We start from the raw sequence: 18,630 nt of genomic DNA, 5'->3' as shown, positions 1-18,630 counted from the left end.
GGTCTTTCCTATTTTTGGTCATGGAGAAGTAGAAGTTTGTATTTGTATTAGGCAGCACTTAGTTTCTAGCATGTAACTAAGTAACCAGAAGGGAATACTAAATAATATCTGTTGAATATAAATTAAACTAACCCTTAGTGCTTTGTTTTAAATAATGGAAATCTGCAGAATAGTTCTCTTTTCTTTACCCTTCCATACTGAGTCTGATTCTCTTTCCAGTTTTGTTTAATGTGTTTAATTGCTTAAAAGGCATGGCTAAACAAATATAGAATGCCTCGTCTAAAGATTTAATTTTAAACTGGTATAAGATTGTATGTGAACACTTGATTGGTCCAGATGTAGCTTATACAGATCAGCTGGCAGCTACAAGCAGTATGCAAAACTTGTATATAAAAATATAAAAAATAATAAAACCTCAAAGATCCAGCCTCATTTCTCAGTTTGCTTCATGTAATTTGTATTCCAGAGTTGCAGCTTCAATTTTGAGTGCTGCAGTCTTTTTAACTCTCTGACCTCTTACTATTCAAGGTATTGGAATAATTGGATAATTTGTAAAGAAATTTCAGTGTCTTGGTCACTTTCACACCTTGCCACTTGCTTCCTTACTGTCTTTTGAAAATACTGCTATTAAGTTTGTCTTTGCCTTATAACATCTTTTGGTCTCTCATGCTTCTCCTTTCCTTATTAACTGGCTTCCTTTTTTTTTAATCAAGGGCAAAGTTCATACCTTCACAAATAAATGAATTTATCTAATTTTCCAGGTATAATATACTCCCTCATAAGAAAAGAAATTCCAAGAACTTTAAAAAATAACCATCTGGAGCTCCATATAGAGGTTTTGTGTAGACAAAATTATTTCTTGCCTCAAAATTGTGTGTATGAAGTGATAGCATAATACTACTTGCAATTATTTGAGGAATCTTTGCTCTTCCTATTTCCTTCCAACTGTTTATATGTATATGTATATATATATATGTGTGTGTGTGTGTGTGTGTATCTATATCTTCTGGTAAAAATCTGAAAAATGCAAAGGAACATACCAAAATTTAATTTTTTGCAACATATTGTAAAGTAAATGCTGGAACAAAGTAAAAACTGTATTTGATTTGTTTTTCTTTCACAGAGTTCCTAGAAAACAAAAGTATATTTTGGAAAGTGAAAGTCAGAAGAAGCAGCTACTGGCATAAAGAAAAGTATACTAAGGATCATTTTTCAGAGAAAAAATTTTAAGGTATGTGAGCTGTGTTTTACAGAAAAGCTTTCCTGAAAATAAGTTGCTTATTTTGCCTTAGATAAGCTAATATTTCAGACCAATTTTGAGGTGTTCAGGCCACCTTTAGATTACCACTTTACATGTTTATTGATAGCAGTATCTCTATGGAAGCATTAACTCAGTGAAGGCTAGTTTATGTTTATTACAGTTAGCATCAAATGCATAATAGACAATAGTTTGAATATGTGATTAGTCTAAATAAATGATAGCTAATGTATGTGTTTTATGTTTCATGGTCTGTCTTGTACATTCCAGGAGTAGATCTTTTCAATTATTCACTTTCAATTATATATTTCAATCATTTAATAGTCTAATTTTTATTTGGGGCATAGGGAGAGGGGTAAGAATGATTTCTTTCCTTGTTTTAATGGAATATAACTACTATAAACTTCATATTCAGAAATTGAGATGGACTGTCTAGTATATTGATCACCTGTTGTAAATGTTTTTAAATCAATACTAAAGCCTTGAATCTGAGCATTTGTTTCTCCTGAATCCAAGTTGTCTTCTTGTTCTTTTTTTTCCTCATCATTCTTAATGTTTTGAATAGGGCTGCAAAATATGTACCATGCTGAGTGATTTGGAGCCCATGTTGGTTTAGGAGCATAGGAGTTGATCAAGAGCAAGTGTGATCCTCTCAGCATACCATTCCCATTCCATACCCCTTCTTCTTGAGGCTCCAGATGTGCTGTGCTACCCTGTTCTGAATTTAACTGGAAGTCAGGCTTGCTTCTGATTTGTGGTTTATCAGTTGCCTACCTTGGCCTGGAAAGCTCTAAATATGTGGGCTGTCATTCACAGTATTAACCACAAGTGCCAGTGATGTACATGGATTCACCATTATTTTAAGATTAGCAATTACATTCCTGGATGTGTTTCATGGCAATATATAATAGAATCCATGAGCGACAAGTTGTTGCGAGGGTAGGAGAGTATTCTGGATAAGTATTGTTGTATACATGCTCTGTTCTTCCCTACTCATTTGCTTTTGGTGGTTGGCAGAGACACAGGACACAAGGCTAGACGGGCCAGGGATCTGACCCAGTATGGGTCATTCTCATGTGTCAGGGGTGGGTTGCAAACTTTAAATTAGGTGTAGATGTGAAAAGTACTTTCTTCAGAGTTGTTGCTGGAGTTGTTGCTGGATTCCAGGAAGACTGCTAATGCTGGAATATTGGCTGTTTGTTTCAGTATTGAAGAATTATGTGGCTGTCGTTGAAGCTTTTCAGGGACATACTGACAAAATTTAACACTGCTTGGTTTGGAATCTTATTCTCGGTGGTAGTGATTGGGATCACTCATAAGACCATATCTGGTAACTTAAATTCCGAACTGTTCAAGGAATGGTTCCTTGTTCACAGTATATTGTTAAGTGTACGTTGATAATTTACTTCTTGTCACATAATTAGCTTGTTACTTTTTTAGAATCACTTCCAAAATATGTCCTGCTTTCTTAGAATTGGCTCTGGAATATATTTTAAGTGTTAGTATTTATCAAATATTGATGGCTAATTTGCATATCCAGTAATTTTATAGTGAGATTACATCCTATTTCAAAATAAAGATTAAACTAGCTGAAACTCATTTGCCACTGGTGCCACTGGGATTTTGTTACTTTTACAAAACATGCGAGACCTCTGTTTGAGACTTCATTGACATGTCAAATTACGCAAATGTTGTTCACATATGGAAAAAGATTTAACATTATGGGTATCTATCACAAGTAGGAAAGATTTCTTCACAGTAAAGGTAAGTAATTCTTGAAGGTTTTCTTCCATATTAAATTTGTGATTTTATATGTGTTCATAGTCATCAGTTCTTCATCTAGCTAATTTAAAGCATGATGCCAATCTCTACTTTTTTTCCTTTCCTCTAAGATAAAATGTTCTTTTGTCTTGTTTTGAGAAACGGTTTTTTCATACTTTCACACTTTTTTTCCCCATATTTTCTGCACTGGAGTAGAAAGTAGCCTTGTGTCTCAAACTTTCCTCAAGACTCCTACTGGTTCCACAGTAAATCTTTTCTGGGTTTAGATTTTGCTTTGCGCTTCTCAGTTTTACCACTAGTCTGTGGTTGCAAAATCTGGGTGAGAATCTGTCTTACGTGTTCAGCACTACCGTTATAATATTGTGTTGGGAAGCAAAAAAAATGGGACTACTAATATTTCTTCCCTAATCCAGTAACTGTGGATATGAGGAAGCACAAGAGAAACAGGCCACAAATAGCAGACAGGCTCGCTCACTCTCCTTAAACAGCATCTTCTCCTGTTGCCATGGTTGGAGACAGAGCACTGGTCTAAGTGGATCATTGGTCTGATCCACTAAGGCATCTGTGAGGTCATCTGTGTACACAGGTGAATATCAAACCTGGAAAAATACCCGTATGTATTGATGCCAGCTATTGTCTCTTTGAACAATGGCCTTTTGAAATGCTATTGTGCTTTTTAAGAGTATTTTAAGTACAGACTGCATTGAACATGTCTATTACTCTAATTGGTCATTCTTCTTACAGTTTTGGCTTTGAGTAACGGTGTGATCTACACTGGTTTCAGTTGGTTTCTATATCTAATTAAAAGTGTTGGGTTTTAGCTTATAGGCAGTTTAAGTGGTTTAGATTTTGAATACTTGTTTATCACTTCTTTGCCTTTGCAATATTGGAGCATTTGAGATTAGCTCAATTTCTTGCTCGAATGTTCTCCTGTTTTACAAGGAAGGGGTATTGAGGCTGGCTTGCCCAGGTGAGAATGATTAGCTCTGAAACTTTGTCCTTGTTAGTCTTAAAGAGTCAGAATTATATCAATTTTGCAAAAGAAATTTTTACCATTCTTCTTCTGTAGTGGTGAATGGAATGATTTAAAACAAATAGAGTCCAGTATGTATACAAGTTTTGTCTACATACACAGGCATCTCATAATGTAATTTGAAAAAATCTAATTCTTACTTACTGAAGGGAGACTTAGCAAGCTGGAGAGAGGTGTTATTGGATCTTCTCTTCTATTGATTTTTGCAATCTTATGGCTCCGTAGTCAGTAGAAGCTGACTGAAATATCATATGCTGAGAATATTTCCTCCCTCCTTTGTCCTCTTGCTTTTCAGTAAAAGATGGAGGTCAGAGTAAAAGAAAAGAAAACCACACTCTACTAGTAGTACAGTACTTCATACTGAGATGAAGCTCCCATCTTTTGTGAATTTGGAATCTAAGAAAGTAAAGATACTAGCTCTCCTTGTAACTCTTACATGTGGTAGGAGAAAAATCAGCTTGGTCCCAAAAGTAGATACAGATTTAAGGGGTGTCAGAAAATCAAAAATGAAGCACCAGTCATGTTAATAAGCAGGTGCTTTAAGATGTTTTTCTTTAATTCATCTTGCTAAAATATTAGTGTTTTTGCAAGACTGTTCCTAAACTTTAACTGTAAAAATATTATCATTAATACAACTGAAAATGACAAAGATGATTCTTTGTAAGTAGGGCCTGTATAAATTATTTAGTATTGCTTTTTATGGCAGAGCTCCTAACCATCAGTGAGATTTCTGGCTAAAATATGATAATTTTGAAGTTAAGAGCAAATGAAAGCTTGTAACAGAATGTGCTAGAATTAGGGTTGCTCATATAACCTTGATTTGCTGCTACTGTGTATGTGCATAATAACATAATGCTGTTTTTATTTGCTTTGTGGAATTTTTGTTTCTTTTGGTACATAGCATGGCTTGTGTTCTGAGAATAAATATGTACTGGATGCAACTGATTTCTGTAACTTGTTGGAGGAGCTAACTGAGGCAGGGAGCTACAGGAAGAGAAAGAATGGTTTGGGGAATAAGGCTACTCTGGAGATAGAGTGGTTATGCTGTTATTACCATGGCATGTATCATATTGGACAAATCGTATACAGGAAAATTTGCCTATGTGATGACTGTTCTTCATTTTCTGATTATCAACTTTGAAGCTGTAGGTTCTGATTTGCAGAAATTGTGTGTGGTAACTGAAGCCAATTACATCTTTGTTCTGGGTATTTAATATGCTAAAAATGCTAGGCACTCTGAAAAGTCTGTCTTTAGGCTTTGCAAATTAGGCATCCAGTATTAGCTGGTACAATGTTGACATTAATTTCTGTGTCTTAGTTCTCTGTGTAAAATAAGAGTGTTAGTCTTGCTTCACCTCATGGGCTATTAGGAAGATAAATCTATTAATGTTTGTAAGGCACTCAGCTAATTTAAGTGCCAGCTAAATGCCTATGAAGAAATTAGTCCTTGTGAGTTCAACAAAACTAAGGCTTGGCTGGAACGTGGGAATTGGTGAACAAGCAATGTACAGGGTATGTCTGTGCTGTGGTCCAGTGGTGTAACTGTAGTTCATATAAGTTTATGTCACCTAATTTGAAGCTGATTAGTATAGGAACAGGTTTTTGATGAATACACAGAAAATGGGTGTTCAGCCCACAGTACAAAACCTATGCAGGTCTGTGGAAATTACTCGTGTGTGGGCTCAACTGTTTTATGATGTGGTTGCAGTTTATTGGTAAAAGAGGCAGGTGTTTTAAAGCAAGCTCAGACGTGTCTTTGACCTGAGGTTGGGCTATAGTATTTCATAAGAATAAATTTCAATATTTATTCAATATTTATTATCTGGTTATCAAATATCCATTTTGTGCAATGAGACTGGGCTGCCTTGGGGGGAAGTAGTATGAAATTAAGAACTGTCATGACCTGAGGGGGAGTAACATAAGGTCGCATGGGGAATCTGATTTGAGTTATTTTCTCATATTCAGTGTATTTTGAGTAGTTAGGAACAAACTAGCTAGTCATATTCCGGTTATCGATTTCCCAGACAGAGATGCAGTGTCTCAGAGCTGATGGCTTCTGTAGATTTCTCTTTGCTCTCAGGACGGTATACAGGGAAATCAAATATTTGGGGTCATTAGGAGTGATGCAGTTGGGAGTTCTTGTCTGGAGATACTGTTACCTTGTATTTATTGATTTGATTAAATATGTGGATTGGTCTCTCATGTCTGTCTTAGGGGCTTCCATGTGTTCCCTCATAACTCCGCTTTGAGTTGGGGAGATACTATTATAATGCTGTGTAACAGATGCGAAACTGATGGACACAAACTGGGATTAAACTTTCAATCCAAAGCAACATGTAGGACCTGAGATCTCTTCCAATCCTAGATTGCTGTCCTAACCAGCGTGCTGACCTTCCTTCCAGTTTGTGTCCAGGTGGTATATGTACAGTTGTGCTCAATCTTATGGTTATGTTACTTCAGAGTTTAGACATTAATAGGTGCTCCTTGTAACACACCGAGTTTTTCTTTCTGTACGTTTGTTTCTCATGAATCTTGTTCTGCTTTCAGATGTGGTAAAGAGGCTATCTTGTCACCTGTACAGTATATAGTGCCTTAAAAAATGGGGTTTGGAAGTGACCTGAAGTATTCTCATGATGCTTTATTAAAACTGCAAGACTGGGAACTACGACTGCTCGAAACAGTGAAGAAATTTATGGTCATGCGAGTAAAAAGTGATAAAGAGTATGCCTCCACCTTACAGAATCTTTGTAATCAGGTAGATAAAGAGAGCACTTGTCAACTGGATTATATCAGCAATGTGTCCAAGGTAAGAAGAAAGTATTTTGAATTTGGAATATCCTTAGAAATCAATAGTATTTGGGGTGGGGTATTTTGGTTTGTTTGGGTTTCTTGTCCATTTTTTGTAAGTACAGTTACTTTTTTATTTTAAAATGAGCTGCTGAAGTGTGTCACAATAAATATTTCTCTCCTGGATGCTTTGCCAAGTGATTGTGTCTTGTATTCTGTCTACTTTAAATAAAGGAAAATGGAATGGTAACTGGCCCAGCTCAAAATAGTGTGTCTGTTGGATTCCTATTGATTCAGCTTCTTGAGACTTACTGTTGGCAGTGTTTAAAATGAGCTCCTTTTAGTCCCTCAGGGGAATATGCAGAAGTCGAGCTCCATTCTTGCTTTAAGAACAGTAAAATAACCAGAATTCTGAATTACGATCTTCAGTATTTTAGGTTCCTGGGTTGAACCAGCTGCTTTTTTTTAGTATTTGGAAAACAGAGTAGGCTACAGTAAGCTTTTCTTTTAAAACAGTTAAATAGGAACTATTGTTTATGTTATACAGAATTTGTGACAGAAATAGAAAAATGCCAGGAAACCAAGACAGAGCCTAGCATTCCAACTGTTATTCACACCATAGTATGTATTTTAAAAACAAAACATTAATTCAGGTTGTTTCTCATAATTGTAAGTTGTTTAAGCATAGTTTTATATCCAGTGTAAAATGACTGTCTTGACTTTTTATGAAGGTAAGGCTGTCCTCCCCCCAAAAAATTAATCACTGGATTTAGAGGAAGTACAACAAAGGTAATGATGAAGCAAGCTTCCCTATTTAACCTGTTGGTTAGCCTCACTCCTGACTTGGATTCCCTCCTGACTAAAGAAAACAATTCTGTTTTAATGGCTTATTCAATTTGTGGCCCTTTTGCTGTAGCAGTGGTTACAAGCCACTTCAGTCTGACATAAATCCTGATCTCCTGCTCTGCAGGACAACACCCTTTCTTGGTCAGGTTAAGTTTTAGACAAAGCAGTTTTTTACTTACTGGGCTTACGGAGTTGCTGCTTGAATGCTAGCCGTGGCATAGGAGTAGGAACACGACTGGTCCTTTAGCTGTCTAGACTTATCCTGGGTTGAAGTGGTGGTGTGTGTGAATTAAAAACTGCACTGGTATAGCTAGGCTGATTCACATGCCCCAGAAGTAGCACCGCGGAGTGTTTAGCTATACCGAATTCTGTCGTTGCCCTCCCCCCAGTAATTCTCGCCTTTTAATTTGACACACTGCCTTTTTTTCATCTGTGTGTTTTGATGGTGTATTTGGAGTGCTTCTCAGCCAGTTATGTTTCTCATACAGAGCTTGTTATAAGTTTTGTTAGCTATGATTTTGGTAAACTAAGATTCAAACATTTTCATTAGCCTAAGAATAGCAGAAGTCAAAATATTTTTAAAGCTTTCTACACCATGTATTTTATACTGTTGGATTCCAAAATTTTGAATAGATTTATTGATGATGTGATTAATAATTCTTGCCATTGCTGTCCCAGTAGAATTGCTCTTACGTGCTGGTAAAGCTGTCCTGCTGTTCTTATAGGCAATGAAACTGAATACGGCTTAGGGCTAGGACAGTAAAGGAGAATAGGCATGAGTGTATTTAGCATTACAGCCCTTAACTTTTAGGTGGCCAACTCAGTCTAGCACATTTTTTGTCAGTGCTGTGGACGTCTGTTTTGTGTGAGCAAATTGAAAAAGCTGAGGATGTGTCTTCACCCATTTTCTTCTTGGGTTGCAGAGCGGCATCCATGTCACATCTTAAAATCTTGCTTTGGACATTGTTTTTGTTTGGGCAAGGTTGTTCTTTAGGGAGTTACTTTGCTCCTTTGCTCCTTTTATCTTTTTTTCTGTAAGGAGGTGCCATTTTTCTCTCAAACCCCACCCCTGATCTAGGTACATCTTTACATAACAGCAAAAGTATTCAGATGCTACTGGCAAGTCTTTTGTATGGGCTTGCCCTGAAATTTCATCATTAAGGTTGTGTAGCAATATATTATTGTCTTACTGGTTTGGGCAGTTAAGTTGTCTGAATTATTGTTTGATTACTTTGTTCATGTCATTCTAATTTACTTGCTGTTTCATGATACCTTTTCTCTTGTTCTGGCATAGCATTTTACAGAACCAAAATCTGACCAGATATTTTGGGCATAAATCTTACATCTCTTATTTTTATTAAAAACCCTGTGCATATATATTTGATTTTTTGGTGTTATGTGACATAAAGAAATAAATAAAAGAGAGTATCTCTAATTTTTTATGCTTTTATTTTCTTAAGTATACTGCAAGAGTGAACACTGAGAGAGATGGTGTTTGGGGAAATGTGTCCTATTTTTTTAAGGAATAGGCAGTAAACTTGCTGGAAGGCACAGGGCAGCAACCAGTAATGTCAGAAAAGCAGAATTTTAAGTACTTCCTATAAGCATTTTTTGTGGTTGTATGTCTAAAAAAAAATACTGTGAAAACAAACAATATTTTATTCCATTACTTTTGATATATTATGTTGGGTTTTTTTTCTGTGAAAGGAAATGCTTTGCTTTTTCTGCTATCTGTCCCCACCCAACTGCTTTTCTATATCCTGTATAAATCTCAATTTTTGAAGACTTTCCCCAATTATAGCTTTTCACTTTAACTTTTGATACTTTAAAATGATAAAATATAATCATACAAAACACTGAAATCCTGTTTAACCAATGTTTTTCAGTGTGGAAAGGGAGATACTAGGAATGGGGGATGCACACAATTTTTTTAAATGGAAAAACAATTTTCTGCAAGGTGTATGACTTATTTGGTTTCATTTGGTGAATTGTAAACTAAGTATTTCTTTAGAGTATCTGTTCTGTCAAAGATTGCTTTTGCTGTGCTTTTCAGGGTTGATCGAAGCAATATTTATCTCATCAATAATAAATCAGCCTAAAATCAAATGCAGAACTCTTACAGTTTCACCTCTAGGAGCTCTCTCATGAACTCATCTATAACCACAAGACCTGCTCCTCTAACAGAGGTGTTTAACATTGTTTTTCTCGTATACGACTTTCACAGAATCACAGAATCACAGAATCGCTGAGGTTGGAAGGGACCTCTGGAGATCATCTAGTCCAACCCCCCTGCTCAAGCAGGGTCACCTAGAGCACGTTGCACAGGATTGCATCCAGGCGGGCTTTGAATATCTCCAGAGAAGGAGACTCCACAACCTCTCTGGGCAACCTGTGCCAGTGCTCTGTCACCCTCACAGTGAAAAAGTATTTCCTCATGTTCAGATGGAATTGCCTGTGTTTCAGTTTGTGCCCGTTGCCTCGCGTCCTCTTGCTGGGCACCACTGAAAAGAGTCTGGTCCCATCCTCTTGACACCCCCCCCTTCAGATACTTGTACACATTGATAAGATCTCCTCTCAGCCTTCTCTTCTCCAAGAGAAGACTTTGTAATATGTCTTCTGATGTGATCTGGAAAATGTTCTGTGATGGAGAAATTAAATGTTTTTCAGAAATAGCCAGGAAGCTGTAGGCCATGACCTTTCACAATACCACTTTTCAAGCAATCTAAGATAGCTCTGTGTCAGTCCATGGAGCATCTAGGAACTAAAAGTGTTAAAGATAGTTTCATACATATACAAGGATTAACTGTCTTTCACTTCATTCTGTAAAATCCAATCTGACTTTTACCATAGTCATGTAGTGATGGAGATATGTATGTATGTTTAAAATGAGATATGAGAAAACCCAAAACCTACAAAACAAATGAAATTTCTCAGGTTCGATGATTTAAGGTGGATTTCTATCTTTAGTAAGAGCAAGATTATGAAAATCAGTGTACTAACTGCCTTCCCTAACTGATAAATAGTATTGCAAATAGCCATTCTGAATTTTCAAATGTAGTATAGCAGTCTGTGTTAGTGGATTATCTCCAAGGAATCCAATAATGTTCCCATCAAAAAAGTGTGACATGGTTCTTTAGGGTATCAGATATTTTTATTTGATCTGAGCTTTATTTTCAGGTCCATATCTGTTGTATATTGGAAATCTCTCTGTTCTCATTGCAGTTCTTTCTTTAGGCAAGGTTCAAAGCCAGAATATATTTTGCTGTCCCAAAAACTGACTGACAGAATGGCCAGGGAAGTTAATAAAATTAGGTATAGAAAGAAGTTCAGTTACTGTGACAGCTGAGTTACTGCTTTTATCTCTTAGCCTGTTGGTACCTTATGCTTTGCCCCTGGTGGCCTGGAGACTTACGCTGTCAGTTAATATGGAGCAGCTGATGAATAGTATCCTCTTAAACAATAAAAACTCAAATGCATATTATTATGAGATATTTAAATAAAGGGAGAAAGGTCATCTTGAACAGAGGAACTATGATTAGGAAAAGAAACAAAGAACACAGGGACGTCATCATCAAAGGTATTGAGAATGTAATCTAAAACAGGCTGTACGGCTTTCAAGGGTGTTCAGGAGTACAGGAACAGTGCTGAAATGTCACCATGCAATATTATATTTTTGTCTGATACTTTTTTGTGAATAAGTTCAAGTGATGGTTTTGCTGTAGCAGGTAGAACTTTATTTTAAGATGATCTCAAGTGCATTCAGGTAAAAATATTTTACTAAGTTGTTTTAAACAGTGATGCATTTTCCCCACAGTTCCTGTTCATCATTTGGTTATTTGGTTATCTGGTTGTAAGCCAGAATAAGTAACTGCTTTTCTGTCCCCCTCTTTCTTTTCCAGTCTTGGTTGCTTATGGTACAGCAAACAGAACAGTTGAGCAAAATAATGAAGACGCACGCAGAGGATCTTAATTCTGGTCCTTTGCATAGGCTTACAATGATGATCAAAGATAAGCAGCAAGTGAAGAAGAGTTATGTAGGTGTTCATCAACAAATTGAAGCAGAGATGTACAAGGTACTTATTCAACTGTGCTTTATACATTTATTATAGTTTTGTATGTTTACAAAATCATATATTGAGGGTGGCATTTTTTAGTTCTTCTGTGTGTGTTTGTGCTATGTACAGGTGGTGATCTGTGGTATGTAGATTTTGTCTAGTTTTAATTTTAGTTATTTCCTCCACATTTTCTCTCCCCTGCTACCTGACAAGCTGGAGATGCAAAACTTTCTTCTGTGTGAATTTGTTTGGACAGATAGCATTGAAAATGCTCTTATTCCAGTAGAGCATGGCTGTGTGTGACACTTCTGTATTCTGTCTCTCTGCTTTTTCTCATCCCCACTTTAGGCATCCTTGGGGCCACAGCTTTGAAAACTTTTCTTAATGAGTGGTCTTGACAGTCCAGACTGTTTTGGGTGGGGGTGGGATTCTGGTCTCTATTCTAAAATATAAATCAAATATAAACCAAATATTAAGTCTGCAGATGGAGCTCTTCAGGGCCTTTTCTGTTACTTCAAGGGCTAATGGTGGAATAGAAAATGATGTCGGTTGTCCTGCTGACACTGATAGTGCTGTGTCTAGGCAGTGAAGCTGAGGGGAATCACAGTTTCATTTAAGTGCTCTGGAAGGTTAGTTGCACCTGTCAAAAATCAGATTGGTAGTCTGAAAGCTCTACTGAGAGAAGGAAAGCAGTGTTTCTTCTTTATTCCAGCAACGTGGTTGGTGTTGAGAGGGAAATTTAGAGTAATGTAATTCAAATGTAACATCTGAGTAATATAATACAAATATCAAGGACTGATGACTAAGAGATTCCTGGGCAGGTTAGGAGCAGAACATTAAACTAGTACTAAACATACTAAGGTAAACATATTGTCTGTAATAGGGCTGCTTCCATAATCTGCTGGGATCTTGGCCCCTTCCCCAAGTTTTGACTGTGGGGAGTGCATCCTTTTTGGTGCATGGTCAGTAGGCTGCCTTACCTGATAAAATTTCCAAGCCAAATATTCACTTACAGCTGCTTACGGATTGGTGCATCTAGATATAGTCAGAATAGGAGAAGGGGAGAAAGTGGTGGCATAAATTAGAAATAATAAAGATTAAATCTATAGAGAGATGGAGAAATGGAAAAAGAAAGCAAGCAAGAAAGGAATAACAAGGATAGCAGAAACAAGACTGATGAGAATTGAGCTCTGTTTTTAAAAGAAACTGTGTAAAACATGTTTTTTCTGCTAATCAGTTAATTCTAACAAATTGATAGTTTTTTTAATAAGACCTTTCCAACAAAATATAATGCATATTAAACACTCCACAAATGTCTCATTACAAGCCATATTGACTTTACTTAATCGTGGCCATATGCCCATGCAATTATTTTGCACACCCTCTAATAAATCTGTGTGATTTGTTTTTTTTGTTTGTTTGTTTGTTTTCCTTTCCTGGTTTTCCTAAGAAGCATTTGAATAGCATTCTGATTAGTTTTGTTGTGCTCCCTCATTGTTAGCTGGCTCTGTTTGTTCAAAGGTTTTGTGTCACTGGAGCCCTTACAGAATGGTCACAGAAACAATTCTTTTCATGTTATGTCGTATTATTTCTGCTTTTGTTTGATGCGGTAGCAAAATACTACTTCCCATGGCATTATCTAAAACTTGTAAAGATGAGTGTCTGTGTGGTTCATAATCTTTAGGATACTCTGGCAAAACCTGTATTTTCCTTTCAGCAAAATGCATGTACATCATCCTTTTTTATTCTAGAGAACTCCTGGATGATGAATCTTTTGATAAAACTCTTAAGGACAATAAACTACCGTGCTTTTGACAAATCTGTAGTAAAGCCTGTATCCTCAGGTTTATTCCAGTTCCCATTCAGATTTTGTATGTTCTTTTTTCTTTGTGAATCTGGACCTTACCTCATTACAAAAGGGTGAATTGTGAACAACAGTCTTCTGCATGGCAAGTCTGATTTCCTTTATAATACAGAAAGATTGTCCAAAGAGCATTTTTTTTCCTGTAGAATGGGCTGCCTTTTCTACACACTCAGTGAGCTGAGCACTTCCATTTAGTTAAGTTCCTCCTTCTACGATTTTCCATTGTGAATGTATAATACTTTTTTGTTCAAGGTTTTAATTTTCTTTAATATATATTCCAATTTTTAGGCATTGTGGAAGCTGGGGTTGTAGAAGCTGGAGTTTCTTAGAAATTTCATGATCTGCAAGCCTTTATTTCTGCACAGTGCACTGGTTTTGTCACATGGTGGATGGAAGTTGGGGATGAAAGAGACAACATTATTGTAATTTCTTGACCAAAAATGTCGTGTTTAGGGGAGCTTCTTCCATCAGAAAGAAGATCCTTCAGTGCTGTGTTCCACAGTGCTTGTTTTTGTTCTCTTCCTTTTAAGGGATTTAAGTCTCATGACAGGTAGATTGGCTCATACACAGTTGCTATTTCTAGACCATTTGTATGAAGTGTTAAATCTAAAAATTCTTTTTTCTTGCCTTTTATTTTGACTCTAAAAGACTTCCTTCTAGCGTACAGAAATTTTTCATCTGCTGTGATTTAATTTTTTGGTACTTTTTTTTCCTTTGATAAAAATGTAGTAGTGTTTATGATAAACTGAATTTCCTAAACACATTTGTCATTATACTGTACTGCACTAAAGCAAATGGGGATCTGTTTCACTCCTCTATTTCATGTCATACATTTATTGATTTTGCTTTTGTTACAGCATGTAACAACCTGTTAAGATAATTTCAAGCCAGTGGAAAAAAGATAACGTCCTTATTTTAGAAAACAAATCCTGTAATTCTCTTTCACTAATGCTGAGATGTTTTTAATGTTGAGGATAAGTATTTTTAATACATTTTATGTTTCTGCCTTCTTAAAGGTCACAAAGACAGAACTGGAGAAACTAAAATCTAGCTATAGACAACTAATAAAAGAAGTAAATTCTGCCAAAGAAAAGTATAAAGAAGCTGTGGCTAAAGGTATGACTGACTTGTGTTAACTTTATCTATTTATTAATGCCTTTTTCAAGTGTTCTAAAACTCTTCCAGTGACACAAGATAATGTTTTTATTTTGAGCAACTCAATTGATTACAACATAAAAAAATGATAAAGTATCTTAAGTAAGATGGGCTAATTGTCATCTGTATACTTGGTGTTATTGTAAATGATGACTGCCTAAAACGATACTTACTGTCCTTGATTCTGTTTATATTATAATTCACAGTGCAGTATAATAGCTATCAATGCTGAGAGAAAGTTTATTTTCTTTCCAAATTTGTCTAAAATTCAGAGTGATAACTGGCAAGTGAATGTAAAAACAAAACAGTGTGGAAAAAGGGAAATTACACTCTAGTACAGTTTAGCTTCAGGTTTTGACTTGTGTACATGTTCACTTAAAGATGTAAATACATGCCAGTTCTTAATTGCAGGTAGTCCCCTAGCTTTTTTTTACCTGTTACTTTTATTTGGAAATTTATACCCACCTAGCTACCTAACAAAGGAGCATATGGTACCTAACATCAAAAATATAACAGGGTTCTGTGATCTCAGCTGTTCTTTTCATCCCTTCTTCCTGTTTTAGCTCTGATCCTTGTTCTGGATTCCTTATGCACCAAACTTTCCCATCGAAATCAAAGAGTGTTTTGGCTGTTCAGCAACTGTAATGTTTTTATGTGGTTCGGATAATTGGATTAATGTTTGTTTATATAGGCAACAAACAAAAGCTGTTTTTAAGACACTTCTCCTGTGGTTTTCCTTAACCTTCTGTCTCTTTTCTGCTTACATTTGCATCTGTCTTCCATTATTATAGTTGATACTTAATTTTACTTTCCGTAACATCCTAGTGTAAAATCTCTGTTAACAAACTCTGACACTCTGCAGGTTTTTCTCCCAAGAACTGTAGAATTAGAAGTCCTATGTTTCCCCCACCACCACCCACAAGAGGGCATGTTGTTGTTTACAAATTTTAGTGTAGTTATAATGGTATAAATGAACACACTGCAGTTGTACATCAACTGCAGGTCAGCTGAGCTGCTGTAATTTTTTTTTAGCTATGGTATTTTCACAGGGTTTCTGGGCCCTTTAATTGTCAAACTGGTTTGTGAGGTATACAGGTTGTGGAAGTCATAAAATTGTAATGATTCGTTATTCCAGACGTTAGTTGAGTAACTAGTGCTTATTCAAGTTCTGTGCTACTAAGAGATATACTTTTTCTTAACAGGCAAACCTGTTCAGTTTTTCAGGATTTCAAGAATTGTTGAAAACAAGGAAGGAACAATGCCTACCAGAACAGTGGGAGGGCATAACCAAGTATTGAAAATAAGCTGAAGAACATTTTGTTAAACAAAACAAACAAAAAAAAGGATGACGGAGACATTTTTGGACATCAGCTCTTATGAGAAATGTGTTAAATGAGCACAAAAATTGTTAGAATAAGCAGTCCTAACTTTTTGTTACAGATAAGAAAGAACTTAAAACAGGATAAATCTTTGTTGCTAAAGAGGTGTCCGAAGAATGACTTACAGAAGTAATGCTTTTACTGCTAACACCCAGGGCTAGACTGTAGTATTTGGGAACATCTTCCAGGCCTAGAGTCATATCAGAGCTATAGTAAGGACAGTATCTTGGCATCCACTATCTTTGTTACCAGGGAACGTGGTGTCAGCTGCTCTTTAGTAGCCTAGTATTTATTTGCTTTTGTATTCCAAATGGTGTATTTCTTAGAAAACTGAGTCTCGGTTTGAAACACCTATTTTTTTTGTTTTTTGTTTTCTGGTATTTGGTAAGGTATTTAATCCTGTCTTTTCCTATCTATTCAAAATAAATTCACTGAATTGTACCTTTCAAAGAGCAGTGCTTGGGTAAATATATAATACTCTGTGGTATTTGGTAGGCTTCTAGTTTTTGTGATCTGGACTAATTTTTCCCTTCAGTAATACTGGAATACTGCCAGCAAATGTGTCTTTCAGTCACTTACATGTTTGGATGATAAAGGTCATATTTATGTAACGTATCATGAGACTCCTTTGATCTATAGCACAAGTAATATCCCTGGATTTGGGTAGCTGATACTGAACCTTTTAAAGGTCATCTTAAGTTCAAAGCACAACTTACTTTGGCTTCATATTATCTGTGAGCATCTAGCACTTTTGCAAATTAGACACAAAGTACCAAATGACTTCTCAGAAATGAGGCATGTCTTATGAAAGAAATGAATGCTTTGTAAAAGCTTGATTCGAATGACTTGCCTGAGTTCTAAAGCTATTAATGGAGACTGGGGTGAAATTCAGTTCTCCAAAGCATTGTTCAACTTGAGACTGCCAGTTTTCCTTTGATTTCCTTTTCCATTTAGGTCTAGTTTCTCATCTAGCCAGCCCAGTTCCTCTTTTTTAAAATACTACTCTTGACAGACTCCTTTTTTGTGGCAAACTGAGTATCTATTACAGTGTCTGGCCCCACCTGTCTGGAGCAGAAGGGGACAACCACTGCATAGAAAACTTGACTTTGTTTTGTGCCCTTGGACTAGAGAGTGTATGCTCAATTACTTACTGGTAGATTTGCGCAGTGTCTGTACAAGCTGGTCAACGTGAAACGCTGTGCAAGTGACACAAAGGAACAGATCTGATATTTTGCTGTTTTGCAAGTGTAATGATTTGTAATGACTATGAAATTTGGCATTTTTTGTGTGTGGAACAGTAAAGCCATCTTTTACTGACAGAATGAATTTACTAGAGCTGCTCACCAAAGAGGTACAAGCATTTCTTTAACTTGGGAAAATAACTGTTTTCCTGTTTCTGAATGGCTGAGTTGTTAAAACTGAAATTATATTCTGAGCTAAACACCTGCTTTAGAGGATATTGACTGAAAAGGGTAAAGACTGGCAAAGTTAGAAACAGTTGAAAGTGTTCTTCTCCAGTAGTAGTTTGTTCTTGCAATATTTTCCTGCAATCACAACGTATTGTCAGGAAAGCTTTAATTACCACGTGCTATACTTTCCACCAGATATCAGAACAGTCACTTAGCATCATCATGTTGATGACTTACTGTGGAGTTACTCCTAAATTGTTGCTGAAAACACTAAAAGGACCTGTGAAGAAAGTATGAGGACTAAGCAGTGAATAATAATACTGGATAATTACAGTTCTTGCTTGACTTAGGGCAGCTGTTGGAGGTTTTGCACAGGGGAGCCATTTCAGTGAGGAAAAGGGAACTGCTTTATGAAGGGCAGAGGCATAGGAAACTATGGGGCTTTTTTGTCAGGTGCTATGTGTAGGTAGTTAGGGAATGATAAGGAAAAAAGGAGCTGGATGCTGCTGGTACATAGTGGACTTGGAAGGAATATGATGATGCTTGCGGTGTGGGGAATGAAGCATTGGTTTGTCATGGTTGTGGGGGTGTAATTGCTGATGTGAGTAGAGGGGAGCTTTGTTATGGAAGGATTTGTGCTCTTCAGGACTTGAGGACGATGAAGGCGACCGACACTGTGGCTCTGGAGCAGGTGAGGGAAACCCTCCACCAGCAACTGCTTCTGCTTGGGCTCTGTTGGGGAAGCAGTGAGACAGCTGAGCAGCAGAGGCAGCCTGGCTGGCTGTGCTGTGAGTGTGGAGCCTGCAAGTGTCTTGCGGTCTGGTTAGTGTCACTGAGTTGAATGATAAGCAGTTCTTTGACTTTTTTGGTCTTAAAATGAAAGAAAAGAGAAAGGGGAAAAAAAACCCCACAGAATTATGTGCAGTTACAGAAAGCAAGCTGGGAGAGGGTGAAGTCAGCAAGCTGATCTAGTCCAGTGCCTCTCTAATGAGGAATACTTTAGCAGCTGGGAATCTGAACAGATTAATTCTAATAGTCTGTTCTGGTTTTAAACCATATGAG

General features: G+C 36.6%; 1 protein-coding gene across 6 annotated transcripts in view; it reads left to right on the top strand.

Moving 5' to 3' along the window:
• FER (FER tyrosine kinase) overlaps positions 1–18,630 on the top strand; it is a 183,158-nt gene that overhangs the window by 12,830 nt on the left and 151,698 nt on the right. For all 6 annotated transcript variants that reach the window (XM_067316386.1, XM_067316385.1, XM_067316383.1 and 3 more), the window contains exons 2-5: positions 1,124–1,231; positions 6,621–6,879; positions 11,606–11,779; positions 14,642–14,741. In XM_067316386.1, coding sequence (XP_067172487.1) covers positions 6,673–6,879; positions 11,606–11,779; positions 14,642–14,741 — 481 coding nt within the window. In that variant the 5' untranslated portion in view covers positions 1,124–1,231; positions 6,621–6,672. The remainder of the gene's footprint in view (positions 1–1,123; positions 1,232–6,620; positions 6,880–11,605; positions 11,780–14,641; positions 14,742–18,630) is intronic.

This window comes from Apteryx mantelli, chromosome Z (assembly GCF_036417845.1).
Source record: "Apteryx mantelli isolate bAptMan1 chromosome Z, bAptMan1.hap1, whole genome shotgun sequence".
NCBI classification, from domain to species: domain Eukaryota; kingdom Metazoa; phylum Chordata; class Aves; order Apterygiformes; family Apterygidae; genus Apteryx; species Apteryx mantelli.
Note: the sequence above shows the minus strand (reverse complement) of the source record. Positions and strands in the feature narration are given on the sequence as shown.